This window comes from Gobius niger (assembly GCF_951799975.1).
Source record: "Gobius niger genome assembly, chromosome: 5".
In the NCBI taxonomy this organism is placed as follows: domain Eukaryota; kingdom Metazoa; phylum Chordata; class Actinopteri; order Gobiiformes; family Gobiidae; genus Gobius; species Gobius niger.
In genome coordinates, this window is record NC_136856.1 from 40,188,257 (window position 1) to 40,214,704 (window position 26,448).

Below are 26,448 nucleotides of genomic sequence, written 5' to 3' on the forward strand. Positions count from 1 at the left end.
CAAAGGCTCCTGGGATACGGAGTTTCTATAGTCAGGAAGTGAATGATGTCACAGCCTTGGACCTTTGCCTTTTCTTCAACATCAAGTCTTCTTTTTGGATTGAAATGAAATGAATTGCTCCATCGCTGATTAGCTTTTGCGCTGACGTCAAACTCTTAATATTTGAGTTTTTGGGAAATCGACGGTCGTGGAGACGGGGATTTTTTGCTTCCGGAGCGACAGGACTGAAAGGGGCGGGACTGTGGAGCTGTATTAACCAATGATAAGGCCCTGGCAAAGCTTTGGATAAACAAACTATAACACAGATAAATAAAAGGTATGGAGGGAAAAGGGGCAGGAGCAAAGGGTCCAATTGGCTTGTTGCACGGTGTGGCTATGCTAGTTCCTCTGACCTGAAGGTGTGAGCGCCAGTACTTCCTGTCTGTTTTCTTTTCCTGGAATAATAATCATATTTTCCAAAGATTATGTTGTGGGCGGTGAGTTCCCGGTAGACGATCATTTACTGTGTTCAAATCATGATGCAACGAGTTCAGATCAGAGACGCCTGTGATCATGAAGGATCGATAGTTTGTCTTGAAGCTAAAGGCGAACATGCTATAAAAGAATATATATATACTGTATATAAAAAGGCACTATTTCAAGTTGTGTAATGCATAAACCCCTTAACTCCCACCTGAACCGAGCACATTTTCTCGACAAAAACAATGATGGAAATTGACAAAAAATTGACGAAAAATGACAAAAATGTGATAATGTGATTTAGCTTCAAGACAAACTCACTGATCCTCACAAACATAAACGTCTCGTCTATGGAAATATTTCTACCAGGAACTCACGGGTCTGAGCTCATCTTAATGGAAATGAACACGAACAGGAAGTACTAGCGCCCACAGCTTCAGCTCAGAGGAACTAGCGTAGCCACATTGTGCAACAAGCCGATGATGGTGTAGACGGTGGCGCATGAGCCTCAGGGGTAAAAGGTCAATTAAAGAATCTTCTTCTTCTCCTCCGGTGGTTTGTACCTTTGTATTTTCTATTCACTTTCTAAACCAGCCTCACGCGGTGTCGATCCTAGTGCAGGTCGGGGGGGGAGGGGCTGCTGAAGACTCCGTTTCGGGCGTAAAACGCGCCTTTGACGACGGACGATCGAGCTCGAGTCGGAGTCTTGTAATCCAGGGTGAAGTCTCCTGAGAGGCACAGCGAACAAAACAATCAATAATAACAGTCAGTGAAATCTGCTCACTGATGAAATGTTCTGATTGTCCGTCTCCTATCGACGTGCAGGAGCTCCCGGGTAACATACTGTAAATGCTCTAATAGAGGGCGGGGCCTTTATTTACTCCAGGGCATCAGGACCAGGCCTTTATTGGAACCAGGCCACAGTTAGAGACAGGCCTTTATTTCTATTTGAGCAAAACGGACGACCAGGAAAACGAAGAAAAACGAGATTTGTTCCATTTGCACCTAAAATATTAGATTCATTTATTAATGAACATTTCAAACCCTCTCCCAGCGGCTGGAACATTGACGCCTTTTATTTTGTCGGGACAACAGGAAGTGTTTCGTTGCTGTTAGCGGAGCTTTGACATCAGTGTCACTGCAGGTTTCTGTTTCTGGATTATTTGTTGTTATCTCGTGTAAAAGGCGAGTTTAGACGGAGCGTTTGTGTTTGTGATCGATCATGAGACTGACCCGAGAGAAGACGAGACGCTCGCGCTGATGGGAGGAGTTATTTTGAGGCGTGGGACTGACCTGCACACGGAGCAGCTGGACGTGCTTTGAAGACGCGATGGAGACTTTATTAAAACCCTGGAGGGTCACACAACATTTGCCCTGTTTCCAAATATGGTCACAGGAGGTTTGAAAAGTGGCTAAATCTGTGTCAAAGTTACGCTGGGATCAGCTCCTCCGCAGCGTCGCCCTCGGCCCGGGTTCAGTTTGTTACTTCCTGCACCTGAGTTTTCATTTACACCAGTATGAGACAAACTCCTAACATGGGGAATATTTCTACTGCTATAGTTTCTAATAAAAGCCCCGGCCTGTTTTAGAGACCGGCTTTAATTTGCCTCCGCCAGCCGCGAACCCGGCCCCTGTCACAGACCCGGCCTCTGTCGGAGACCCGGCCCCTTCATCTTAAATTCAGTCAACTGAAACTAGACTAAAATCGAACAGAATGATTTGACTAAATCTCGACTAAAATCACCAAAACTAAATTAAAATATGTCAGAACTCACCCAGTCTCCAGCCGTACTCCCAGGACGACAGCAGCGGGAAATCGAACTTCTGCTCAGGCAACATCAGGCCACGCCTCCTCAGGTACTGGCTCCGCCCTCTGCCCTGGAACAAAACAAGTAGAATGAGGTGTGGACATGTGGACCCTGAGTATATTGTACATGTTTTGTGTTGACCTCTGACCTGGTGAGAGGATTCCTGGTACAGGGACTGCCGGGTTTGAGGCGAGGCAGGTCTCATCACCGGAGGGACTGTGAACGGCCTGATCCGCTCCACGGGAACAGGAAGTGATGTCACAGGAAGCGAGGCCGCAGAGAGGGAGGGGCCCGTCCGCCTCGCTGTCGTCATGGAGATGGGGGGCAGCACTGATCTGAGAACGTAAAACAGTGATCGATACGGTACAAGGCCCTTTCCGTAACCACGTCCACCGAAACAGAAACAGCAGCGAGTGTCTGATGAACTCCTTTTTTGTCTTTTTTTGACACTTTTTTGTTGAATTTTTGTTGAATTTTTGTTACTTTTTTATTGAATTTTTGTCACATTTTTGTTGAATTTTTGTCATTTTTTTGTTGAATTTTTGTCATTTTTTTGTTGAATTTTTGTTGAATTTTTGTTACTTTTTTATTGAATTTTTGTCACATTTTTGTTGAATTTTTGTCATTTTTTTGTTAAATTTTTGTCACTTTTTTGTCATATTTTTGTCACTTTTTTGTTGAATTTTTGTCACTTTTTTGTTGAATTTTTGTCACATTTTTGTCACATTTTTGTTGAATTTTTGTCACATTTTTGTTGAATTTTTGTCAATTTTTGTTGAATTTTTGTCACTTTTTGGTCACGTTTACATCCTTGTTTTCTTCTCATTTTCTGTGGCTGTTGTGGTGCTTGTTTCCCCGAGAAGCTTTTTGATTCGGGTAAAGCCAAACTGGAGAAAATGGGATCCGTTCAGGTGGGAGTGAAGAGGTTAAAAGTGCATCAGAACGTCCGCACTCTGGAAAGACCATTCAAACATGGCCCGTGTGACACCTTGCAGCTGCTCCTCCAGTTGTGAGGCCCTAGTTTCACACTAAACAGAATCCTCGCAGGCTGTATGTATTAATACCAGCACACAGACAAACACAGACCTCACCTGGCCCCTCCCTGACGTGGTCCGGTCCCAGTGCAGTCCTTGCTTAGACCGGGCTCAGACTCGGGGCTGGTTTGGGGCTGGGTTGTGGGGTAGAGTTTGCTGTAGCGCTGTTTCCAGGTCAGTCTGGTCATCGTTTCCTTGTGGATCTGTTCTCTGTACGAGTTCTGGCTTTGAGTCGTCAACAGCGAGCGCATCTGAGAAAGTTACCGTTTCAAACAGCGTCTGGAAAACACGATCTGAATATCCGCACATTACCTTGTTGCGGGGTCGATGCCTCGGATCCGATTGTGGCTCAGGTGTCACTGTCCGTAATGTGATTCCCTCCTCCCTCGCTCTCCATTATGTGAAGTTAAACTCGCTGCTGGGGGGTGTTCGCTGTTGTCATGGGGATAAGACGACACAAACGCACTACATGGACTCCCGTGTCCATCAGACCCTGCAAACGCCTGCAAACAAGACTCATGTCATGACGATTGTATTTCATCCTGTAAATTTCCTCCATAATCTCCTTACAGTGTGATTATGTTAAAGGGGGGGTGTTATACAAAATGGACTTTTTCAAGCTTTCCATCATGTTATTCTGTCACTCCCTCATTAAAAACATGGCTGAAGTGTTGCCTTGGCACATTCACGTATTTCTGAGTAATCTGTAAAAACTCTGACGGATCCATTTTAGGGATAGGTTTGCCTGAGTCCTCCTAGGAACGCCCCCACCTCCTGGAGACGCCTCCGAGCTTTCGTCCCCCTCCCCACTGATGCCACAGACAGCGTGTGGAGGGGGCGTGTCTAAAGGCTCAGAGGTTCTTAAAGAGACAGAGGCCTATTTCAAGACATTCACTACAGCCATTTTGAGAGAGACATTTTATACAAGGCAGTTATTCTAATTTACTGCATTTACAGACCGACAGAAGGTTTGTCATCATTGTAGTGAGATATAGACTGGTGCTGTGGGGCTGACAAAAGCAGAACACCCCCTCTTTAACCTCTTAACTCCCGCCTGAACCGAGAGGATCTTTTTCCTCACGTCAGATTTTTTTTACATCATTTTTTTGTTGGGTTTTCAACTCATTTTTGTCATTTTTTTTTAAAATTTTGATCACATTTTTGTCATTTTTAGTCACATTTTAGTAATTTTTTTTGTCCATTTTTTGTATTTTTTTGGTCAACTTTTTGTCATTTTTTGTCAATTTTTAGCATTTTTTGGTCAAATTTTTATCACATTTTTGTCATTTTTTTTGTCCATTTTTTGTATTTTTTGGTCAAATTTTTATCACATTTTTGTCATTTTTTTTGTCCATTTTTTGTATTTACAGACCAACAGGAGGTTTGTCCCTCTTTAACCTCTTAACTCCCGCCTGAACCGAGAGGATCTTTTTCCTCAAGTCAGATTTTTTTTACATCATTTTTTTGTTGGGTGTTCAACTCATTTTTGTCACATTTTTGTCTTTTTTTTTATTTTTTATTTTTTTATTTTGATCACATTTTTGTCATTTTTAGTCACATTTTAGTAATTTTTTTTGTCCATTTTTTGTATTTTTTTTGGTCAATTTTTAGCATTTTTTGGTCACATTTTTATCACATTTTTGTCATTTTTTCGTCTAATTTACTGCATTTACAGACCAACAGAAGGTTTGTCATCATTGTAGTGAGATATAGACTGGTGCTATGGGCCTTAAAAAAGCAGAACACCCCCTCTGGTGTTATGCTAATTTGCGCCACCAGATGGCAGTAGCGGCCCGTGCGTAGGAGACTGACGTCCCCGGTCTCGCGCAGAGTTAGCTCAGTTCTGCGTCAGGTTTTCAACTGACGTCACGAAAGGCAGAGCCGCGTCTGAAAACTACACTTGTCTGTTTACAGGTGGGTTGAGAACATGAAGCTCTGTCCGGGTAACACTAGTGGGACAATTGTTCATTTTCAGAAGATGTTTCATTTATGACAATTGTATGTTTTGGCGGTTCTTTGTACAAAACCACAACCGCCGCGAGCTGCCGTTAGCTCCGGTTACTACAGACGTTGGTCCGATATTTCCATTGTTTGTTCATATTGTTGACACACATTGGTGTTTTGAAGCAGTTGAGCACATTTAGTGAGCTGGAGATCTGTAATTAGTCATTCTTATGCCAAGTTTAAGGTTGTTTTTGTAGCAGAATATGTATGAGAGACTGACGTCCCCGGTCTCGCGCAGAGTGAGCTCAGTTCTGCGTAACGTTTTCAACTGACGTCACGAGAGGCAGAGGGTTAGCGCGAGATGGTCTGCTCCGGAGGGACAGTCTGCTGTGAAAACGTGAGATATCATGACAGGGAAATGGTTAACCTCTTAACTCCCGGCTGAACCGAGAGGAGCTTTTTCCTCACGTCATCACATTTTTTTCCCAACATTTTTTTGTTGGGTTTTCAACTCATTTTTGTAACTTTTTTGTAATTTTTTATCACATTTTTGTCAAATTTTTGTAATTTTTTCGTCCATTTTTCGTCCATTTTTAATCCATTTTTTGTCACATTTTTGACATTTTTTTGTATTTTTTTGTCACATTTTTGTAATTTTTTCGTCAATTTTTAATCCATTTTTTGTCACATTTTTGATATTTTTTTAATCAATTTTTTGTAATTTTTTTTGTCACATTTTTGTAATTTTTCGTCAATTTTTTCGTCCATTTTTAATCATTTTTTTGTCATTTTTTTGTCACATTTTTGTAATTTTTTTGTCACATTTTGTCAAATTTTTGTCATTTTTTCATCATTTTTTCGTCAATTTTTAATCCATTTTGTGTCACATTTTTGACAATTTTTTTAATCAATTTTTTGTAATTTTTTTTGTCACATTTTGTCACATTTTTTCGTAATTTTTTGTCACTTTTTTTTTTCATTTTCTTGTCAGTTTATCAAATTTTTGTCATTTTTGTGTCCAATTTTTGTCATATTTTTGATTTTTTTTGTCACAATTTGGTTTTGTTTTTTTTGTAATTTTTTGTAAATTTTTTCTCAATTTCTTGTGACATATTTTTTGTCATTTCTTTGGTCATTTTTGTCACATTTTCGCCACATTTTCATCAATTTTTTCGTCACTTTTTTGTCACATTTCCATCATTGTTTAATTGCCATTTTCACAGCTTTTTTTTCCAGAAGCTTTTGGATTGGGGTAAAGCCAAACTGGAGAAAATGTGCTCGGTTCAGGTGGGAGTTAAGGGGTTAACCTTAAGGATCAGGATTATTTGTATTTTTAGACAAACCAACTCATAGATCTATACAAACTCACAGCAGACCCTCCGGAGCAGACGATCCAGCACTAACCGAGGCAGAGCCGCGTCTGAAAACTATATTTGTCTGTTTACAGAATAAAGCCTGTGTCTGTCTTCACGGGGGAAACATCTCCTTCACTTCATGAGGGCCACTCCTGTCCGGGTACAAGGCGGCCGTGAAGCAGGTAAAGCAGGATCTTCATGATGCTCGGGTTTTGTTGGTGTCACTGTAGCAAAACAAAGAACTGTACAATATGAGACTGTGCGCAGCATTAAGTGTCATTAAAGGAACAGGCCAGCGTTTTTACACACTGAGATATGTTCTTACCTGAGCTGTGACGAGTTCTTTAGGACCTGTCTGATCTTCAGTCACGTAAACACAGCGCAGACGGCGTTAGCATTTAGCCTCTCCCTCTCTCCTCTATAGCTCCAAAACAGGTCAAGATAGAAGCTACCAAGCTCTTCCATGTTTCCCCTATTTAAATATGGTTACGTGAAGTGTTCCACTACAAAGTATAATTACACACAATTAAACAATGTGGATTTTCTAAGCGGATAAAAGGGGGGACTATATTGTAAGGCGTAATAATACCAGGAGTAGTTCAAAATCCATGCAGTAATCTTCACTTTACTGCGCAGTAATCTTCATTTTACTGCGCAGTAATCTTCACTTTACTGCGCAGTAATCTTCACTTTACTGCGCAGTAATCTTCACTTTACTGCGCAGTAATCTTCACTTTACTGCGCAGTAATCTTCACTTTACTGTGCAGTATCGAAGGCCTTTCTCAAGTCCAGAAAGACCGCCCCCACCACACCACCAACATCAAGACTAGATTTGACGTCTTCTAGTAAGTAGCAACATGTGGAGTATCTTTTCCTGAACCCAAACTGGCAGGGATGTAACGCATCAGTGTGCTCGATTTGCTCCACTAGCTGCTCTGCCACCACCTTCTCAAACACCTTGGAGATGGCTGGTCGGATACTAATACTGTAGGTCGATAGTTTGACACACAGAGCTTGTCTCCTGACTTGAAAATGGGCTTGACTACTGCTTTTTTCAACGCCAACGGAACATTGTTTTCATTTCTAGATTGATTCACAGCTATTGTTAGTACTGGAATTAGAGTCATTTTGTGTTCCTTTAAAAGCGATGTATCAAGACCAAATATGTCCTTTGCTTTACTAGTTTTTAAATTTGCTATTATTTTGGAAATGTTGTCTTCATTTACACTCTGCAACCTACAGTAAGATGCATTGCCAACCCCATGATCATCTCGGCAGCAGTTCACTTCAGAAAAAGTCTCCGCCAGGTCTAATACAGAATCCAAGAAATAATCATTGTAATGTTTAGCCAGAATAGAGCCCTCATTTTGAACTATTCCATCGATTTTGAGCTGTAAGTGCTCCTTCCCAATAGTTTATCCATGCTCCTCCACAGATTTTTACAATTACCCTTTGCCTCTTTAATTAAGTTTAGAAAAAAATGTGCTTTTGCCTTTCGAAGCAGAATGGTGACTTTATTTCTCAGGGATTTATAGATGTAATGATCAGTGGTTAATTTAGTTTTAAGAGAAACATTGAGGGCTTTATCCCTCTGTTTCATTATGTCCCAGAGAGATTCATTAAACCACGGGAGCCTCTTTTATTTGGTTTTCTATGTTTGAGCTGTGTATATTTATCAATTTGATCCTTTATAGCAGTTCTGATATAGTTGCATGTCTGACCACAGCTTTCGATATCAATGTTGGAGGCCCAGTCAATTTCATCCAAATCATTTTCTCTTGATTTCTTTTAGAGATATGAGGAAATTTACATTGTTTAATTGTTCTTCATTTATGTATCTTGATTTCTTTAATTTCCTGGCTATTAGAACAAGATTATGACCAGACAGTCCAGTTATCAGGGTGTATGTTTGAATTGCCCTGTCTGGTTTATTGGATCAAATTAAATCTATCAAAGTTTGAGAAGTTCTTGTGATTCTAGTTGGCTTTTTAATCAGTTGTGTCATTTGTATAGAGTTTGCAAAGTCTTTTAGGTGTTTCCTCTTGCCTTTGTCTAATATGAGGTTAAAGCCTTTTAAAAGTGTATAAAAATGTCAAATCCAAGTGAAACCTTTTCCCGCCTCCTCTGCCCTTTCAATGACTTTTCCTTTAATAAACGTAATGTGTGTTTTTCAGTCGTGCTCTTAGTCCCATTAAGTGACTTTTCATAATAATGTCCATCATTTATCTCTTCATATTTCTGAGGTTTCATTCAAATATTACTGTGTTCATTATGAGGTGGAATTATTTTATTCTCGCAGCTCAATATTTGTTCAATTTAAAATCCTAAATTCATCAGAAATTGGGATTTTAACCTCTGACCCCCCGCCTTCACCGAGCACATTTTCTCCAGTTCGGCTTTACCCAAATCTAAAAGCTTCTCGACTGGAGCTCACAGCCTTCAGGCCAGCGTCACGCCTCATTTGAAAGCTAAGACCGACATGTTCTCACGTTTTTCTTTTTTCCAGAACATGTGCCTGGTGAAGGTGGGGGTTAAGAGGTTCAATGATGACAATAAACGTGACACTTTATGCCGGGGGGGAAATAAGCACTTCTAACCTCTTAACTCCCACCAGGGCATGTTTTCTCCACTTCTCCCAATTCTCCAAATATGATCCAAACAGTGAGAAAAAATAGAAGAAAATGAGGATGAAAATGCAACGAAAAAGTAACAAAAAGTGACAAAAATGCAACAAAAAAGTATTAAAAAAAAGACAAAAATGCAGCAAAAAGTAACAAAAAAGTGACAAAAATGCAGCAAAAAAGTAACAAAAAAGTGACAAAAAAGTAACAAAAAAGTGACAAAAAAGTAACAAAAAAATGACAAAAAAGTGACAAAAAAGTAACAAAAAAGTGACAAAAAAGTAACAAAAAAGTGACAAAAAAGTAACAAAAAAATGCAGCAAAAAAGTAACAAAAAAGTGACAAAAAATGGACAAAAATGCAGCAAAAAAGTGACAAAAAAGTGACAAAAAAGTGAAAAAAAATGCAGCAAAAAAGTGACAAAAAAGTGACAAAAAATGGACAAAAATGCAGCAAAAAAGTGACAAAAAAGTGACAAAAAAGTGAAAAAAAATGCAGCAAAAAAGTGACAAAAAAGCGACAAAAATGCAGCAAAAAAGTGACAAAAAAGTGACAAAAAAGTGAAAAAAAATGCAGCAAAAAAGTGACAAAAAAGCGACAAAAATGCAGCAAAAATGCAGCAAAAAAGTGACAAAAAAGCGACAAAAATGCAGCAAAAATGCAGCAAAAAAGTGACAAAAAAGTGACAAAAAAAGCAACAAAAATTCAGCAAAAAAGTGACAAAAATGCAGGAAAAATGACAAAAAATAGAAGAAAATGAGGATGAAAATGCAGCAAAAAAGCGTCAAAAAGGGACAAAAAAAGCAACAAAAATTCAGCAAAAAAGTGACAATAAAGTGACAAAAAAGTGACAAAAATGCAGCAAAAAAGTGACAAAAAAGTGACAAAAAAGTGAAAAAAATGCAGCAAAAATGCAGCAAAAAAGTGACAAAAAAGTGACAAAAAAGTGACAAAAAAGCAACAAAACAGTAGCAAAAAAGTGACAAAAAAAGTGACAAAAAAGTGACAAAAATGCAGCAAAAAAGTGACAAAAATTCAGCAAAAAGTGACAAAAAATAGAAGAAAATGAGGATGAAAACGCAACAAAAATGCAGCAAAAAGGCGACAAAATGAGATAAAAATGCAACATGAAAAAGAGGAGAAAATGCCTGTGGTTTTGGCGGGAGGCAAGAGGATAAACAGCACAATGATCCAGAGTGTTTCCAGCTTTGGGCTTTGAAGAGGATGGTATCGATTCTTCATCAGCATCAGTTCCTGTTCAAGTGTTTGAGCAGATCTTTCACATATGGAGATGAAACTGGGCAAATATCATCCAATTCCTGCTTATTCCAACTGGTTTTCCTCATTGTCCTTCAACAGCTTTACAGTCTCCAAACAGATTTATTTTGGTTTTGTTTTGTTTATTTGTCGCTCTCTTGTGGTGACGTCACATCCTGTCGCTCTCTTGTTGTGACGTCACATCCCGTCAAAGTGAAAGTAGAAAGTGTTGAATAAAGTAAGAGCTTCGACGATGTCCAGAAGAATGAGCCCGGACTAAAGTGGTCCAAAGCAGAGCTGCAGTCGGTCTAAAGGCTCTGGGCAGGTCTCGGTAGGTCCGTCTGATTTTTCCTCCATTATTAGGATTGATTTGAGTGTTTTTCCTTTTGAAGGCGCAGTCATCGTGTCTCCGTGTGACGCACTTAAGAAACCACAGGTTTTACGCTTCAAACACTTGGAAAACAGTTTGTTCTGAAGCAGTTTTTCGGATGAAAAACATGGATTGAGTTGTTTCTAGATGAAGCTCCGTGTCTTTATAGAGATGGGGATTTGATCAACACTTTTCTACACTTGTTTTTCTTCTATAGTTCCGAACTTTGACACTATATCTCTGGTTCCGACACAAGTGTCTGGGACATTATGAACGGCTTAAAGACACTTTACATCTACACAAACACTGACACATGTTCATTAATGCATCATTCATGGGCCTGACGTCACGTGGTGTCTCTGAGGAGGATCAGGATCTAGGCCTATACGGAAGGGCGAGTCTCTTTGTTTCCCCAAAGGCTCAGATTTTCATCCTGTGTCCTGGACATTTAAGACATAACACCTCTTTTGTTCAGTCATAGAAACCACAGATCTACTGTGAAGCCGATCCACCGGGATAGTGCGCCCCCTGCTGGACCAAGCGGATCCACCACGGTATTTAGAGTCTTGAGAAAGAAACTTAACCATGTTTTGTGCAGTTTTTGAAAAGAATGTTTAAACATGTTTCATATTTTACAATTGTATTGTTGGGATTATGTTTGTAGTTCAGGATGTGCCGACGTGTGACTGAGTTTACATGTTCTATGTTTCACTCCAGCTGTTTTCATGTGTTTCCCAGGGAACTGTACACAGTGTTGTTTATTATTATTTATGTGTTTAAATTAACATTTGTGTGAATCAAACAGGCCATTGCTGTAATCAGTGAAAACAGGAGAGAAACCATTGGGTTCATGTTAGTTTTGCAGATGTAATAACAAAGTAAAGTCAAACGTTGTCCCTTCAGCTCCTTCCCTGTTTCCTTCATTCAGCCGCACTTAAACCAAAGATCAACACTGAGAATGTGTCAAATAAGACTTAGTTTGTTTGAAAGGTTTCTGGTAAATATAAAAGAAGAAATAAGAAATATATTCAATGGGAAAATGGACTTGGGGTCGAACCTGAAAGTTTGGAGGTCAGTTCAGCCCCAGGTCTTACTTTGATCAAATGCTTTGCTGGGAATGGATTTGCACAAATCTAAGTAAAACTTGCAGTAACAATGAGATCGTGATCACGGCTCAGGAGCTCAGAGACATTTGTCACTCACACTAAAGGTTGACAGTTCCAAACTCCTGTAATAATGAAGTGCTGCTGTTGCTCCAGGTCTTCACACTTCACTCTCTCGCCTGTAAAGCTCCATGTGTGATTGTGGCTGGTGGTGTCAGAGTCAGTCCTTCATTAAAGCTGCTGACATTATGTTCACAGACAGTGGACGATGGAGCCGACGAGTCCTGGTTCTGGCCCTGATTCTCCGGATTCGGGTCTCGGCTTAAAAAGGTTTGTCGACTTGTGATTCCACTAGAACATCTGTTTTCAACAAGCAGCTGTTGTAACATCTGTGGCTTTGGCAGGAAACATGAGTGTGTTAGATTAATGATCATAGTTCTATGATACTGTTCACAGTAACAGATCTGTGATTTAAATAAACAGTGCTACATGCCTGGAAGTGTTTTCTCCTATTCGTGCGGTTGTAGAGTGTGCCCTGGAGAATCACTACGCCCTGGATTTTTTTTTTAGGAACAAATTGGAATTACCTGGGTCTGGGTTTACAACCAGAAGGAAACACAGATCTAAACCGAGCTCTGTTCCCAGCTGTGAGTCTCTGAGGTCCAAGGCGTGGAGCATCAAATTTAAAAGGTTTGTCCAGTTTTTTTGTCTTTTCCTCCATTGTAACCTGCTCTCACTGTCACCTCTGTTCTCCTCAGGGACTCAGAACCTCCAGGTTCTGACCTGAGCTGTCAGTCCATGCGGAGTAATAAGTCTAAGGACTGTCACAATGACTTTAAAAGGTTTGTCCTCATCTCTCTAGTCAGTCACAGTTTCCCGCTGCTCCTGACGGGTTCATCAAAGGATGGGTCAAATGCAGAGCACAAATGTATCCTTAGGAAAACCACTACACAGTTGTGGACACAACAGAAGTTTATAATATTTTATTGCAAACCTTTTCTAAATGGTATTATTTGTAATGATTTATGTAAATGAACTATTTTATGTCTTAGGGACCAGGTCTGCGATCTAGCTTTTAGCTATACGGCCTCTGAGCATCGGTTATTGTAACAATGCCTCTTGTTCTGTCAAATAAACATGTATAAAAGTGCAATCACTTTTCAACATGAGGACTGAGTTACATGGGATTATTATGGTTTGTCTCATAGCAAAGCTAAGCATGTAGGCCAACAATAGGGACTTTCCTTGTTAAATAAAAACAATCATTTACCTAAACCATGGGACATTATTCAGATGCAGGAGAGCTCACAGGCTCATGTTTTCAAATGTGAACTGATGTAAAACTAGTTTAACATTTATACTCAAATCTCAAATGAAGGAATATGATCTGTATTTGTTATTAGTGAAAAATAAGATATTTAATGGTTCTGTGCAATAGGTTCATGGTTCAGAATCAGTATTTTTTTGTTTTCTTCAGGAGGAAACTGGAAACACCTGGTTCTACAACCAGAAGGAAATCCAAATCTAAACCGAGCTCTGTTCCCAGCTGTGAGTCTCTGAAGTCCAAGGCGTTGAGCATCGAATTTAAAAGGTTTGTCCAGTTTTCTGTCCTTTCCTCCTCTGTAACTTGCTCTCACTGTCACCTCTGTTCTCCTCAGGGACTCAGATCCTCCTGGTCTGAGCTGTCAGTCCGTGCAGAGCAATCATTCTATAGAGTGGGGCACTTACTTTAAAAGGTTTGTCTTTATTTCCCTCCGCAGTAACATGGTTCTGGTGCAGAGTGGCAGCTCTAATGTGAGACTGGCAGAAACTTTATAAACATTACGCAGACGCAAGCAATAACTCAAAGTCACCCCCTCCCCATAGCCACACACACACCCACACAATCATCACGTAGGGCTGAGTCTGGGTACGGATGAACCAGGTAAGGAAACCCCATCAGAGGAACCGTCTGCACCGGGAGCAGCAATTCTCCCGATGATTAGAAGTCCAGCTAGTCCATGGCTGCAGCCTCAAAAATAATCCACACGCTCCTGTTCGTGATCCCTGGGCTTGATTTGACAGGCTCTGCATTGCACCGTCCATATTTTTTCCCAGAACGTGACAGGACTGGCTAATTGTGTCATGGTGTCTTTTACTTTCCATCACAGTGGTCTCTAGAACCCTCCAGGATCCATTTTTTGGAAGGTTCTCACTGCTGACAGTCCCTCTCACCAGAAAACATATTGTTGCTTATGTTACATCACTTTACAGGCCCAGGGGGTCAGCTCTTAGATTCATAATACAGCCAGACTTCCATCACTTTCAATGGAAAAGTCCTTTATTACAACCATCTGACTTGTGTACTTCTGTCTCAGGATTTGACTCAGGCTGCAGGAGAGCAAACTAACTACTGACCCACACAAACTGTTCAAGCAGAAAGCTGCACAATAAAACATTTGGATGTATAATGGACAGCACTAAATACTGTTTCAATATTGAGACGTTCAATTTTGTTTCCCAATAGGTTCATGATTTAGGATCTGTTTCTTTTGTTTCATCAGGAAAAAAATGGAAAAACTTGGATTTATGATGAGAAAGAAATCCAGATTGAGACCCAGCTGTGAGTCTCTGAAGTCCAAAGGTCTGAGCATCGAGTTCAACAGGTTTGTCCAGTTTTCTGTCCATTTCTCAGTGTAACTTTCTCTCACTGTCGCCTCTGTTTTCATCAGGGACTTGGACACCCCTGGTTCTGGCCTGAGCTGCTTTTCTGATGCTACATTTGAAGACCCAGAGTAAGTCTTCTGCAGTGATACGGTGTGAGTGGTTAAACAGGTCTGAGTGAGGAGGTCGGAACCAGTAACAGACAAGAATAAAAGTGAGACAGAAAGTCTAGTTTGAAAACCTCCTCTCCTTGGAGGGCGAGCTCACTGTGAAGACAATGGCTACAGGTTTAGTCTGGTCACCAGGGACGTAGCACCAAATTCTGGGCCCTGTGTATAAACTATCTTGGTGGACCCCCCCATATGAAATTCACATTTCAAATGGTATGTTCTGTGACCACATAACAGTGGTTTAGTGGTTTGACAGTGTAGTTCATTTATATTCTATTATAACTTTATTATATATACCTTAACTAAGGGAAAAAATGGGTCGGCCAAAAAAGTGCTTCAAACACATATCCAATACAATGTGTACTTAGGTCATTGTTTGTTTGTTTGTTTCAAGTCAATGTTTGACTTGAAATTGCATCTGATTTGGCTTCAGTTACAGAAATTGAATAACCTTTAATCCTTTAGTGACATAGATATTTAGATCAGGGTGGAATATTCTACTTTCTTTGGGCCAATTGAAATGGATAGTTTTAGGTCGAGCATAAGGATTATTATCAGACCACATTAAACAGGACGACTGCACCAGGACATGGGATATTTGTGCTGAGAATGACACATTTGTCACTTTAAAATAAGCATTAAAATGCTATTTTACATAAAATGATGCTACTTTATGAGGTCTCTGTGGCCACAGGCCTGAACACAAAACTCAAGGGCTTCAGTCTGATTTAGTCTCTCCATATTTGAAGCCTTTGCCTTTAAGTGTATTGTCAGTAAATTGTTGTTGGATAAAGTTACATTGGAATCGAGTAAATGGCTCGAGCTCCACCTTTAACTAGAACCAGGTTGACTCGTCTCCAAAGCTGCACATTTATAATGAATCCAAATGCGCGCGGCTAATTAGCATCATTAATTTGGCGAAAATGGCGTGCGCGACCTGTGGCTTTGTCCCTGTATTGGCCTGAGGCTCAATTATAATAAACATGAGGAAAGAGAAACTTTTGAGGTGAAAACGAGGAGAGAAGGAGCTCTGTCTCTGACTCAGCTCAGGCAGAGGCAGGACTCGCCTCATGTTTAACTGTCATTTATGACAGAAAGTTTCCTCTCAGCTCCGCTAGAACAGACTAGTGTTAGATCAAAGCACATTAGAGCGAGGCCAGACTATTATCTGTCTTTCATCACAAAATCCACCTCATCAGAGTCACTGCTGAGCTGAAGCTGGTGCTGAACACCGCTGTGTGGGCTGAACCATTTGGCACATGTTTAAAGGGGTGTCCGGGCCCTGAGATAATAACTATCATTATTGTTTGTGCAAAATTCTGTGTAGCAGCCACTGTATTTCAGCCCGGTTATGTTCAGTTCTTATCAATTATGAAGAAACTTGTGAAGTACAATACAGAACGCTTTTTGCAGCATTTTGAGGGCCCCTCCCCTGCTCTGGGCCCTGGGTACTCAGCACCCTTTACCCCCCCTGTCCGACGCCCCTGCTGGTCACTGTCGCTCTTATAAAAATGGCTTGAATGGTTTTCTGTTGAAGCCTGTCCCTCTCAGATGTGTCACACTGAACTCTATTTCCAGAGAGGAGTCCTGTCCAGAGCTCTCTGACCCTCATCTGCTCCACATCTTCATGGTCTGTACAGTGTCCTTATGTTCGGTACATGTGTGTGTGTCGTGCTCTTAAAGCTGTGCTGTTTGTTGCAGGGTCTGGAGAAGGACATCCTGACTTTTGTCCAAGAGCAGCTGAGGAGGTTGTACAAGGTCCTCGCCTCAGATTACCCAGAATACTTAGGGCATGAGGAGGAGGACCCGAGCGCAGAGGCTTTTCTGAACTTCACAGTGGACTTCCTGAAGAGGAGGAAGCAGGAGCCACTGGCCGAGCGTCTGCACAGCCGTAAGAACTGTCTATATTATTTATTAGGGCTGTGCATTGAATCAGATTGTGATTAAATCTATGCTTGGCTTGATGTCAAGGTTTCTTAATCTCATTTCCCCTGATTCTCCTGTGTTCATGTGTTGCATCGCCGCGGTTTGTTGGCTCGGAGCGTTTTTGTTTCCGAAAAGAGACACTTCTACTTGTAACAATAACCATTCATTGCACTAAAATCTGATCTGATTCCACACAAGATGTTATATTTGGTATAAAGAGAAGAATCTAGATAAAACCTAATAATATATGTAAGGGTATATTTTAGACTCAATGATGTTCACGATGGAAATGTGTTTTTGTGTAACTTGCGGCCGCTCTACAGTCCACAGGGTCACTCAGCATCACAGAGTCATGTCCATGTGTTTTGTGTCTTAGTGAGTCCCAGAGTCTGCAGAGATGAACTGAGGAGGTTTCTGCAGCAGAAGCTCATCTGTGTGTCTGAGGGCATCGCTAAAGCAGGAAACCCCACCCCCCTGAACCAGATCTTCACAGAGCTCCACATCACCGAGGGAGGGGCCGCAGAGGTCAACCAGGAGCATGAGGTCAGACACATCGAGGCGGCGTCCAGGAAACCAGCCGCTCCAGAGACCACTATGAAATGTGAAGAGCTCTTTAAAGACCACAAACAGGCAGAAGAAACAACAAAGAGACAAGGGCCGATCAGGACAGTGCTGACGAAGGGCGTGGCTGGAGTGGGGAAGACGGTGCTGACTCAGAAGTTCAGTCTGGACTGGGCTGAAGGCAGAGCCAACCAGGACATCCAGCTGCTGTTCCCCTTCACGTTCAGACAGCTCAATGTGCTCAGAGACAGACAGTTCAGCCTGGTGGAGCTGCTGCACCACGTCTTCAGTCAAACTCAAAGCCTCTGTGGATTGAATCACCAGGTGCTCTTCATCTTGGACGGTCTGGACGAGTGCAGACTTCCTCTGGACTTCAGCCGGACCCGGGTCCTCACTGACCCCACAGAGAGCGTGTCTCTGGAGGTGCTGCTGGTGAATCTCATCAGAGGGAACCTGCTTCCCTCCGCTCGCCTCTGGATAACCACACGCCCCGCCGCGGCCAATCAGATCCCGGCTGAGTGCGTCTCCATGGTGACAGAGGTGCGAGGGTTCAGCGACTCACAGAAGGAAGAGTATTTCAGGAAGAGGTTCAGAGACGAGCAGCAGGCCACAGCAATGATCTCCCACATCAAGAAATCTGTAAGTCTGTTCATCATGTGCCACCTGCCGGTCTTCAGCTGGATGCTCACCACAGTCCTGCACCATGTGATGGACTCTGAAGTCAAAGAACAGCTGCCTCAGACAATGACAGAGATGTACATCCACTTCCTGGTGGTTCAGGCCAAAGTCAAGAGCGTCAAGTACGACGGCCGCTCCGTGACAGACCCTCCCTGGAGTCCAGAGACCAGGAGGATGGTGGAGTGTTTGGGAAAACTGGCCTTTGAGCAGCTGCAGAAAGGAAACCTGATCTTCTACGAGTCAGACATGAGCGAGTGTGGGCTGGACGCTGCAGACGCCTCAGTGTACTCCGGAGTCTTCACACAGGTCTTTAGAGAAGAGCCAGGTCTGTACCAGGACAAGGTCTTCTGCTTCATCCATCTGAGCGTGCAGGAGTTTCTGGCTGCTCTTCACGTCCATCTCACTTTCTTCAACTCTGGAGTCAACCTGATGTCCAAGTATGAGTATTGGGATGAGGAAGAATCTCAAACGATGTTCTATGAGTCTGCTGTGGACCTGGCCTTACAGAGTCCAAATGGACACCTGGATTTGTTCCTGCGCTTCCTCATGGGTCTGTCTCTGTCGACCAATCAGAGTCTGCTGTCGGGTCTGCAGACTCAGACAGGGAGTCGTTCACTGACCAACGTGGAGACAGCAGAGTACATCAAAGTGTGGCTTGATGGTGGTGATGATGAAGGTGGTAAATTATCTGCAGAACAAAGAATGAACCTGCTCCACTGTCTGAATGAACTGAACGACCACAGTCTGGTGGAGCAGGTGCAGCAGAGCCTGAGAGAAGGACAATTATCTGATGAAGAGTTGTCTCCTTCTGAGTGGTCGGCCGTGGCTTTCCTCGTCCTGTCCTCAGACTCAGACCTGGAGGAGTTTGACCTGAGGAAATACGAACCTTCAAATGAAGCTCTTAGGGGTCTGATGCCACTGGCCAAAGCCTCCACCAGAGCCATGTGAGTCCACTTCATTTATATGGTTCATTTTATTAGTACAGATACAAACAGAAGCAATATTTACAAGAACGTCTGAAAACAAAACCTAAGGGGCCTGATCTTGTGCATCAAAACGGAGACGACAGCCTGACATGTTGCCTCAGTAGCAGCACTTTGTGATCTTGCCACTCCAGACTTAGTGCATTTAAGTGGGTGGAGACACACATTTTCCTCCAACCAGATCGACTCCGCCTCCAGGAGAGTGGTTGTGTGGGAGTGGGGGGTGAACATGTGCTTTTGTTTTGCTTCGTGTTCACGCCGAGCGCGGCCGATCCGCGCCACAGCGGACGCTGTAGCTCTTTTTCTCTCGAGACGTGAACATCGTTTTGCTCACGATGGGGTAAATAAAGTTTTTAGTTTGACCTGTGAGAGCCTAAGGCTTAAGAAAGAAGCAAAACAGCGCAATGTAAACCAGGAAGTGAATGTCAGCCGTGTTTCCATCAGTGCAGTCGCCTCCTCTTGTGACGCCCCCTCACAGGTGGCGGAGGCCAATGGCACATAAAGCTCCGCCACTCGGAAAATAATTCGCCAAGAGCCTGCGCCACCACAAGATCTGGCCCTAAAACTTAAACCATAGCAAAACACCAAAATGTGATGAAAGAGTAAAGCAGTAAATCTAAACAAAACCAAATGATTAAAGACACAAAGGATCAGACGACTCAGTTTAAAGACAGTTTTACAATCGTTTGGTTTAACTGAGTCTTAAAGTTTTCTTTGTGTTGAAAAATAACTGGTGCACTATTAAATCTGGGACATTTAAAGTCCAGGTCAGAAACAATAAAGCCAAAAAGATCCCACACAGAAGTTCAAGCCTCTGCCTCAGCTGTGGCCGAGTGTAGGACAAGTAACGTGAAGAAAACTCCTTTATCATCACACCAGTGTTATTGGTTTAACATTAAAGGGATGTTTTAGAATCAATCATGACATTATTTAAGTTTTATTTATTCTTTTATTATTTCATTTAAATGGTTTTGTTGTCGACTCTATGGTTTTGTTTTTGTTTGTGTTCACAAAATCTGTCCCTCAGGATCTAATAAAGTCTTTAATTGAAAATATCAAGACTGTTTTAAAGTTATAAATATCTCTCTTTCCCACAGTTTATCTGGGTGTAACCTGTACCACTGTGCTGATCTGGCTCCAGTCGTCAGCTCGTCCACTGTGACTCACCTGGACGTCAGTCACAACTTCCTCAGGGACTGGGGAGTGAAGTACCTGTTTGATAAACTGAAGAGCGCCCCCTGCAGGCTGCAGACCCTCAGGTGAGTTTCAGACACAGACCTCAGTCAAACTGTATCAAACAGAACTATAGTATTTGTCATTAGTTTCTCTGAGCAGCCTTTCACCTGCACCTGCTGAGGGTTTGAAAAACACATTTGGCTAAAATCCCTGTGTTTGTCTCAGACAGAAGCACTGGGAGGCGTGGCTCTAATAAGATTGTTTTGGATGTTTCATGTTTTTCTATAAATCAGTGTGATTTTGGATGTGTTAGGATCTGGTTCTTTTGTATCACGCGAGAACAGTTATTTGGATATCGCCAAAGCAGACACTGGAGATAGAAGTCGTCTCAAAGATAAGGCTTTTATTGCCATTGTTCCTAGTTACAAAGTTGTATAACCAGCTGGTGACTTCAGAGAAAGAGAAGAAGTGAAGTCCAGAACTCCGTTGACAGTTCCTTTTATCCTGGTCTTGCACTTCTCTACGCAGAGAGGGTGACTGCCTATCAGTGAGTCAGTTGTTTTGTGTCTATGTGTTTGTATATTATCTGTTACTTTGCGTTATGTTCAGAATGATTATGGTGTGGACCATTTGTCTATCAGCTCATCTCAGTGACATGGTCTTCTTGTTGTGTAAGCAAAGCATGAGTCAGAGGCTTGTTCAGATTTTGTTAGAATCCTTACAATCCCCCTGTTACTTACTCCCTAAGAGTAAGTATAATGCAGCTAAAATCTGGAACAGTCTTCACGAGGATGTGAGACAGGCCTCGACTCTGACAATGTTCAAATCCAGGCTGAAAACAGTTCTGTTTGCCCGTGCATATGACTGAAAGTATTTTATCTACACTCTTGCCTTTTACTGTAATTGATTAATTTTATGTTGATGTCCTACGGAAACTCATTGCTGCCAATGTGAGTGAAACATTTTTGACTGCGCTTTCTTGTTCGAACGTAATACCATCTCGTTCTAACAAGTTGCCAATGTCGTTCTAACGTAATACCATCTCGTTCTAACAAGTTGCCAATGTCGTTCTAACGTAATACCATCTCGTTCTAACAAGTTGCCAATGTCGTTCTTACGAGTTGCCAATGTCGTTTTAACAAGTTGCCAAAAGCCCAACGCACACCAGAGCGCAGTGGCACAGCATTTCGACACAGGCGGCGCGTCAGGGCACTTCAGTTCAGAGGCTTTTCCTCAAACCATGTGGTGCTTTAAACGCGTAATTCATACATTTATCATTAATAAAATAAGACACGTATGTCCGTGTTGCGAGAGAGAGAGAGAAAACATGGCTCTCTTTTGCAGGTTAACAGGGGGCTGGCGAGTTATAACATGCTCCACCTGAGCCCTGATGATGGTTCTGTCTCTGCTGCTTCTATCATCCCCTTAAACAAAGTGTACGGCGTCTCCCTGTTTGTCATCAGCCGATTAATGATAAATGTATGAATTACGCGTTTAAAGAACCACATGGTTTGAGGAAAAGCCTCTGAACTGAAGTGCCCTGACGCGCCGCCTGTGTCGAAATGCTGTGCCACTGCGCTCTGGTGTGCGTTGGGCTTTTGGCAACTCGTAAGAACGACATTGGCAACTCGTTAGAACGAGATGGTATTACGTTCGAACGAGAAAGCGCAGTCAAAAATGTTTCACTCACATTGGCAGCAATGACTTTCCGTAATGTCCAGAGGAGAAGGAGCGACAAAAACAGAGGTTAGGTAACTTTGTGTGAACGAGCAAGAAAAATAGTGCTCAAGACAGAGCGAAATAGTGCTCAAGACAGAGCGAGTCAAAACAAGACTTAAAAATAGTGCTCAAGACAGAGCGAATCAAAACAAGACTTAAAAATGCATATAACTGAAAGTATTTTATCTACACTCTTGGCTCTTACTGTAATTGATTAATTGATTGACTGTGGAATTCTTCCGCAGTCAATTATTGGTTTTCATGTTCTTTATTATTATTCCTCTTCCATCTTTTTCCCGATTTTCTCCAGCTTTCAACACTTTCATGCTTTGTGCAATTTATGCAAGTTATGCATCAAAACGTTCCGCATGTTGAGGAGAAGGTGCTGTTACTTTTGGGACTTCTGCAATTTATGGTTTTTCCGCAATCGGCCAAAATGTCGGAGATTTTTCCCATTGACTTATAATGGGGCTGCCGCAAATCCAGGCTTTTCTGCACTTTTTTCTGCATTTCTGCAATTTCTGCACTTTGTGCATGTTCAGCTTCTGCAACTTGTGGGTTTTGAGAAAAAATTGTCCTTCTGCAGTTTTCCAGTTTTTTTATACGGGAGCTTGAAATTTTTGCATTGGTGTGTATGGGGGAATCCAGCCAATGGGGAAACTCCAGGCCTTTCAGCCATTTGTGCTTCTGCCAATCAAGCACTTTCAACAGTTTGACCAGTTTATGGAATATAAAAGTTTATGCAATATTAATAATTTATGCAAATTAACCACTTTATGCCATTTAGGATTTATGAATTTTAAAGAGTTTATGCAATTTACATAATTTATGCAAATTAACCCATTCATGCATTTTACCAGTTTATGCAGTTTATACAGTTTATGCAACATGACATTTTATGCATTTTACCAGTTTATGCAAATTAAGCAATTTATGCAATTTGAACAGTTTATGCAATTTCTGCATTCGCTTCCGCAATTCCGCAGTCAATCGCAATGGCGCAGCCATTGCATTTCTAGTTCTATGTTGATGTTTTATTGATTGTATTTGTTTTCTTATATTTATGCAACTGTGAAGCACTTTGAATTGCCTTGTGTATGAATTGTGCTCTACAAATAAACTTGCCTTGCCTTGCCTATAATATTAAGTTCTAAAACTAAACAGTCTAAATTCGGCTTTAATTAACTCTAAACTAACTAAATTTCAGCTTGTGTTGTGTGTGATCCTATGTATAGTGACATTCCACCTTCACCTCCATAGCTCGGCGTGGCTTTAACGTGATGCTGACCCCCCCAAATCAGCTCTGCCACCCTTTCAGTTCCAGTCAATGCCAGCATGTAGCGTGTTTTTGTTTTTTTTTGTTTTGCAAAGCACATAGTGTATTATTTTTATTACTAAACATCGTGTACTAGGGTTGGGCGATGTCCCCTTAATTGGTCGTTGACGATGTTTACAGTGAACCATCGTGATGGACGATGATATCGTCCATTTTTCATTATAAGCATTTTTTTTTTAAAGACAATAGCCTATATATATGCTGCATATTACTATGTATGTTAGGAAAACGTGAGATTGCAGGATAAATGGATCTAAACTAAACACGATTTGAACAGAGTCATGGAACACGACTTTTGCAAAAGAAATGTGTTGAAACTCGTGCGTAAAGTATTAGAGGAGAACGACTTATTGAGAGCGGGAACTCCTCAATACCAGTGCTCTTATCACACTAATACAAATGTAAATCGGAGCTTATTATTTGCATTTGCTCAGTTTTAACGTAATGTTTAAGAAACAGTGGGTGAACGGGACAATATTTACAAGTTTGCGTCGTAGCCACGTTTTTGAAGCCGCTCCACGCGCCGCCCGGTCCGTGAGCTCTAACCTCTTAACTCCTGCACCGCCTCTTTCTCTCCTCTCTCTTTCCTCTCTCGGTCCTTCGTGAAAATATTCCGCGCGCTCAGCTAGCTCCGATGTGAGAGCCATTCTCGTCATTTTAAAACGGTTTAAGTTTCAATACGCAGCAAAGCAAAGCAAAACCACGCGCTGTTAAACTCTGAGCTGCAGAGAGAGAGAGAGAGAGAGAGAGAGCCCCGGCGCGTCAGAAACAGCAGTGCTGCGTCTTTACCTTAATAATTACGGCTAACACATCGTGGCTTCTGGCAGGTACTGACACTAGCGCGCATATTAGTTACATCCGTGATTTAATTTACAGTGCAATCCCTGTACAGTTTGAAGGTTTACAAGGCCCACAGAAGACCAGTGCGTGTTTCTGACAGGAGGGGGCGTGGCATCACGATGGTGTCTCTCCATCGTGATGTTGCTCATCCATCGCCGATGGACGATGATATCGTCCATCGGCACAACCCTATCGTGTACCTCCCAATAATCTAATTAAGCAAACCTACAACTATTTCTAGCAAAGCACAGCGTTATCATGTGTGATTAACTTTAGCAACATTGTGTATCAGTAATGTAGACCCTAGACTATCACGTCCAAGGATTCCAGCCTCATGATCTCCATCTCACCAATATCTGTAACAGAATTAGGGGGAAAAAATGGGGAAGTTCCCCTACACTCCCTCACCCCCATGTCTAACTGTTATTTTACAATTGTCTTACCTGGTAAATTTGGGGTTTGTCTACTATACTTTTATAAATGACTGCGTCCTTTTTTAATTCAATTCAATTCAAAACATGTATTGTCAATTCTTATCCCAATTAAAAAATGTATCTGTCTTATGGTCAATCCCCAGAAATATGAGACAATTACTATTATTTGTTATTATAACTAAATTAATACCCAATATAGTTCCCTTTCTTCCAAAGTTTAATCCAAAGAGAAAAAAAAATGTTATTGAAAACTGCTAAGCAAGAAACCACCACCAAGGCCAAACCCTACACTCCAGGCCCAACAGTCCCACGAACAGAGCCCCAAGCATTCCCCTATGACCCAAACAAATCTGCAATGAGCAACACACACAAGGCTAAACTGAAACAACCTCCCCACAAGAAAACCAAGTATATCATACGTACTAAAAATTAAAATAAAAAATCATAAATCAAGAGGCTCTTACCACCTCCGGCTTGTCATCTTGTCATCCCCGAGTCTCCTTCCTGTATTTATTCCAGGACCACGTCCATGGGTTCCCCGACAAATGTTTCCTGTACACCTTGAGATAAGAACTTCACAGCAGAGTTTAGTATTCTCATATATTCAATTTTTGTTTTGGCACTTGGCCCTACAGTCAGAGGACATGGTCTTTTTTTTTTTTTTTTTTCTCATCTTTTTATTTCACATAAGTTACAAACAAGACAGTCTATGTGGTTTTTCCTCTTATGTCCCACCCACTTCCCACAAAACACATAAATAAAGTCAAATAATAATGACAAGAAAATTAATTAAAAATAAATAAATAAAATTAAAATAAAAAACCTTGTTACACTTAGCACTATGAATAGAAGTAATAATGAGTAGCAGTACTAATCATAGGGATGTCATGATCGTTTTTTTTTTTGGGGGGGGGGGAGGGTTTCCCCCTTTCCTTTCCCTTCCCCTTTTCTTCTTTACACCATTGTTATTATCATTTTATCATTATTATGATGATGATATTATAATAATATTAATAATGACTGTTTTATTGTTTTCTCTCCAGTTTCATTCCATTTTTTTACTCGACTTTCTTTCTTGATTTCTTTCTTTTTGTTTATTTATTTTCTTTTCAATTGAGTTGAAATTTTTTCATCCTAATTGAAATTTAATTTAAGGGAGATCAACTTAGAGAGTTTTGGTCATCACAACATCGATATGAAACGTGTACTGCAACAGGACTGATACAGGTATAAAGCAGCAACCATCATTTTATGCCATCCAATTCCTACTTACACAACGTCCAAAGGTACATTTATACATATGATTCCTGAACAGATGACACAATATTGTTACAAATGATAAATAATAAGGGTCTTAGCCCATAGTCACTTTTCTAAAGGAATCGTCCATGCTTGAAAGTAATGGGTCCCATAGTTCATGAAAGGTTTGGGTCTGGTTATATTTTTCAAAAGTCAGCTTTTCCAGTGGTAAAAATTCTGACAACTGAGACAAAAATGTTTTGAAATTTGGAGGAGATTCATCCTTCCAGCGTGTAAGTATGCATTTCTTTGCAAAATACGTTATAGTAATGAGTAATCTGCATTTTTTTCTGTTTAATGGGAGCTCTTGTGTATCATTGAGCAGGTACAAGTTAGGTTTCATTTCAAATACCGTTTGTAATGTTTTTTGTGTGAAGACATGGTCTTTTTGACCTGTGAGATCCTCATGGAGCTTAAATCCACAGGCCTCCACAGGGTGAGATCTCATTCCAAACAGCACTATAGTGCAGTTAGCCATTTAAGTTTTAGTTTACGCACATACCCCCTGTTGATTTAGACTGTCCCCCTGTTCACATTTAAAGTAAGCAATTGCCTGTGATTCTTGTTTCATGACCAATCACAATTATTTATTTTTATTTGATTATTACTTTTTTATTTTTTATTAACATTTTTTGTAGTGTACCTAGTTTTCTCGACGTGTTTGCGCACGGAACATCATTTTTATTTTGATTTTTTTTATTCACCTTTTTTTTTCTAGTTTACCTAGTTTT

At 41.2% G+C, this 26,448-nt stretch overlaps 2 protein-coding genes across 2 annotated transcripts in view; one reads left to right on the forward strand and one right to left on the reverse strand.

The window, feature by feature from the left end:
* The window catches only part of LOC306962771 (uncharacterized protein), a 1,040,752-nt gene that overhangs the window by 1,008,723 nt on the left and 5,581 nt on the right, over window positions 1-26,448 (forward strand). Inside the window, exons 14-22 of the mRNA XM_079556046.1 lie at window positions 12,711-12,794; window positions 13,430-13,543; window positions 13,611-13,688; window positions 14,496-14,597; window positions 14,664-14,726; window positions 16,344-16,395; window positions 16,467-16,656; window positions 17,068-18,874; window positions 20,011-20,172. Of these exons, the coding sequence (XP_079412172.1) occupies window positions 12,711-12,794; window positions 13,430-13,543; window positions 13,611-13,688; window positions 14,496-14,597; window positions 14,664-14,726; window positions 16,344-16,395; window positions 16,467-16,656; window positions 17,068-18,874; window positions 20,011-20,172 (2,652 nt within the window). The remainder of the gene's footprint in view (window positions 1-12,710; window positions 12,795-13,429; window positions 13,544-13,610; window positions 13,689-14,495; window positions 14,598-14,663; window positions 14,727-16,343; window positions 16,396-16,466; window positions 16,657-17,067; window positions 18,875-20,010; window positions 20,173-26,448) is intronic.
* On the reverse strand, window positions 1,055-3,552 carry LOC306963513 (protein SPMIP1; the record flags this gene model as incomplete). The annotated part of the gene is made up of 4 exons (XM_079557086.1): window positions 1,055-1,187; window positions 2,235-2,337; window positions 2,416-2,602; window positions 3,359-3,552. The coding sequence occupies 4 exons, from the start codon at window positions 3,550-3,552 to the stop codon at window positions 1,072-1,074; spliced, it is 600 nt and encodes a 199-aa protein (XP_079413212.1). The 3' UTR covers window positions 1,055-1,071.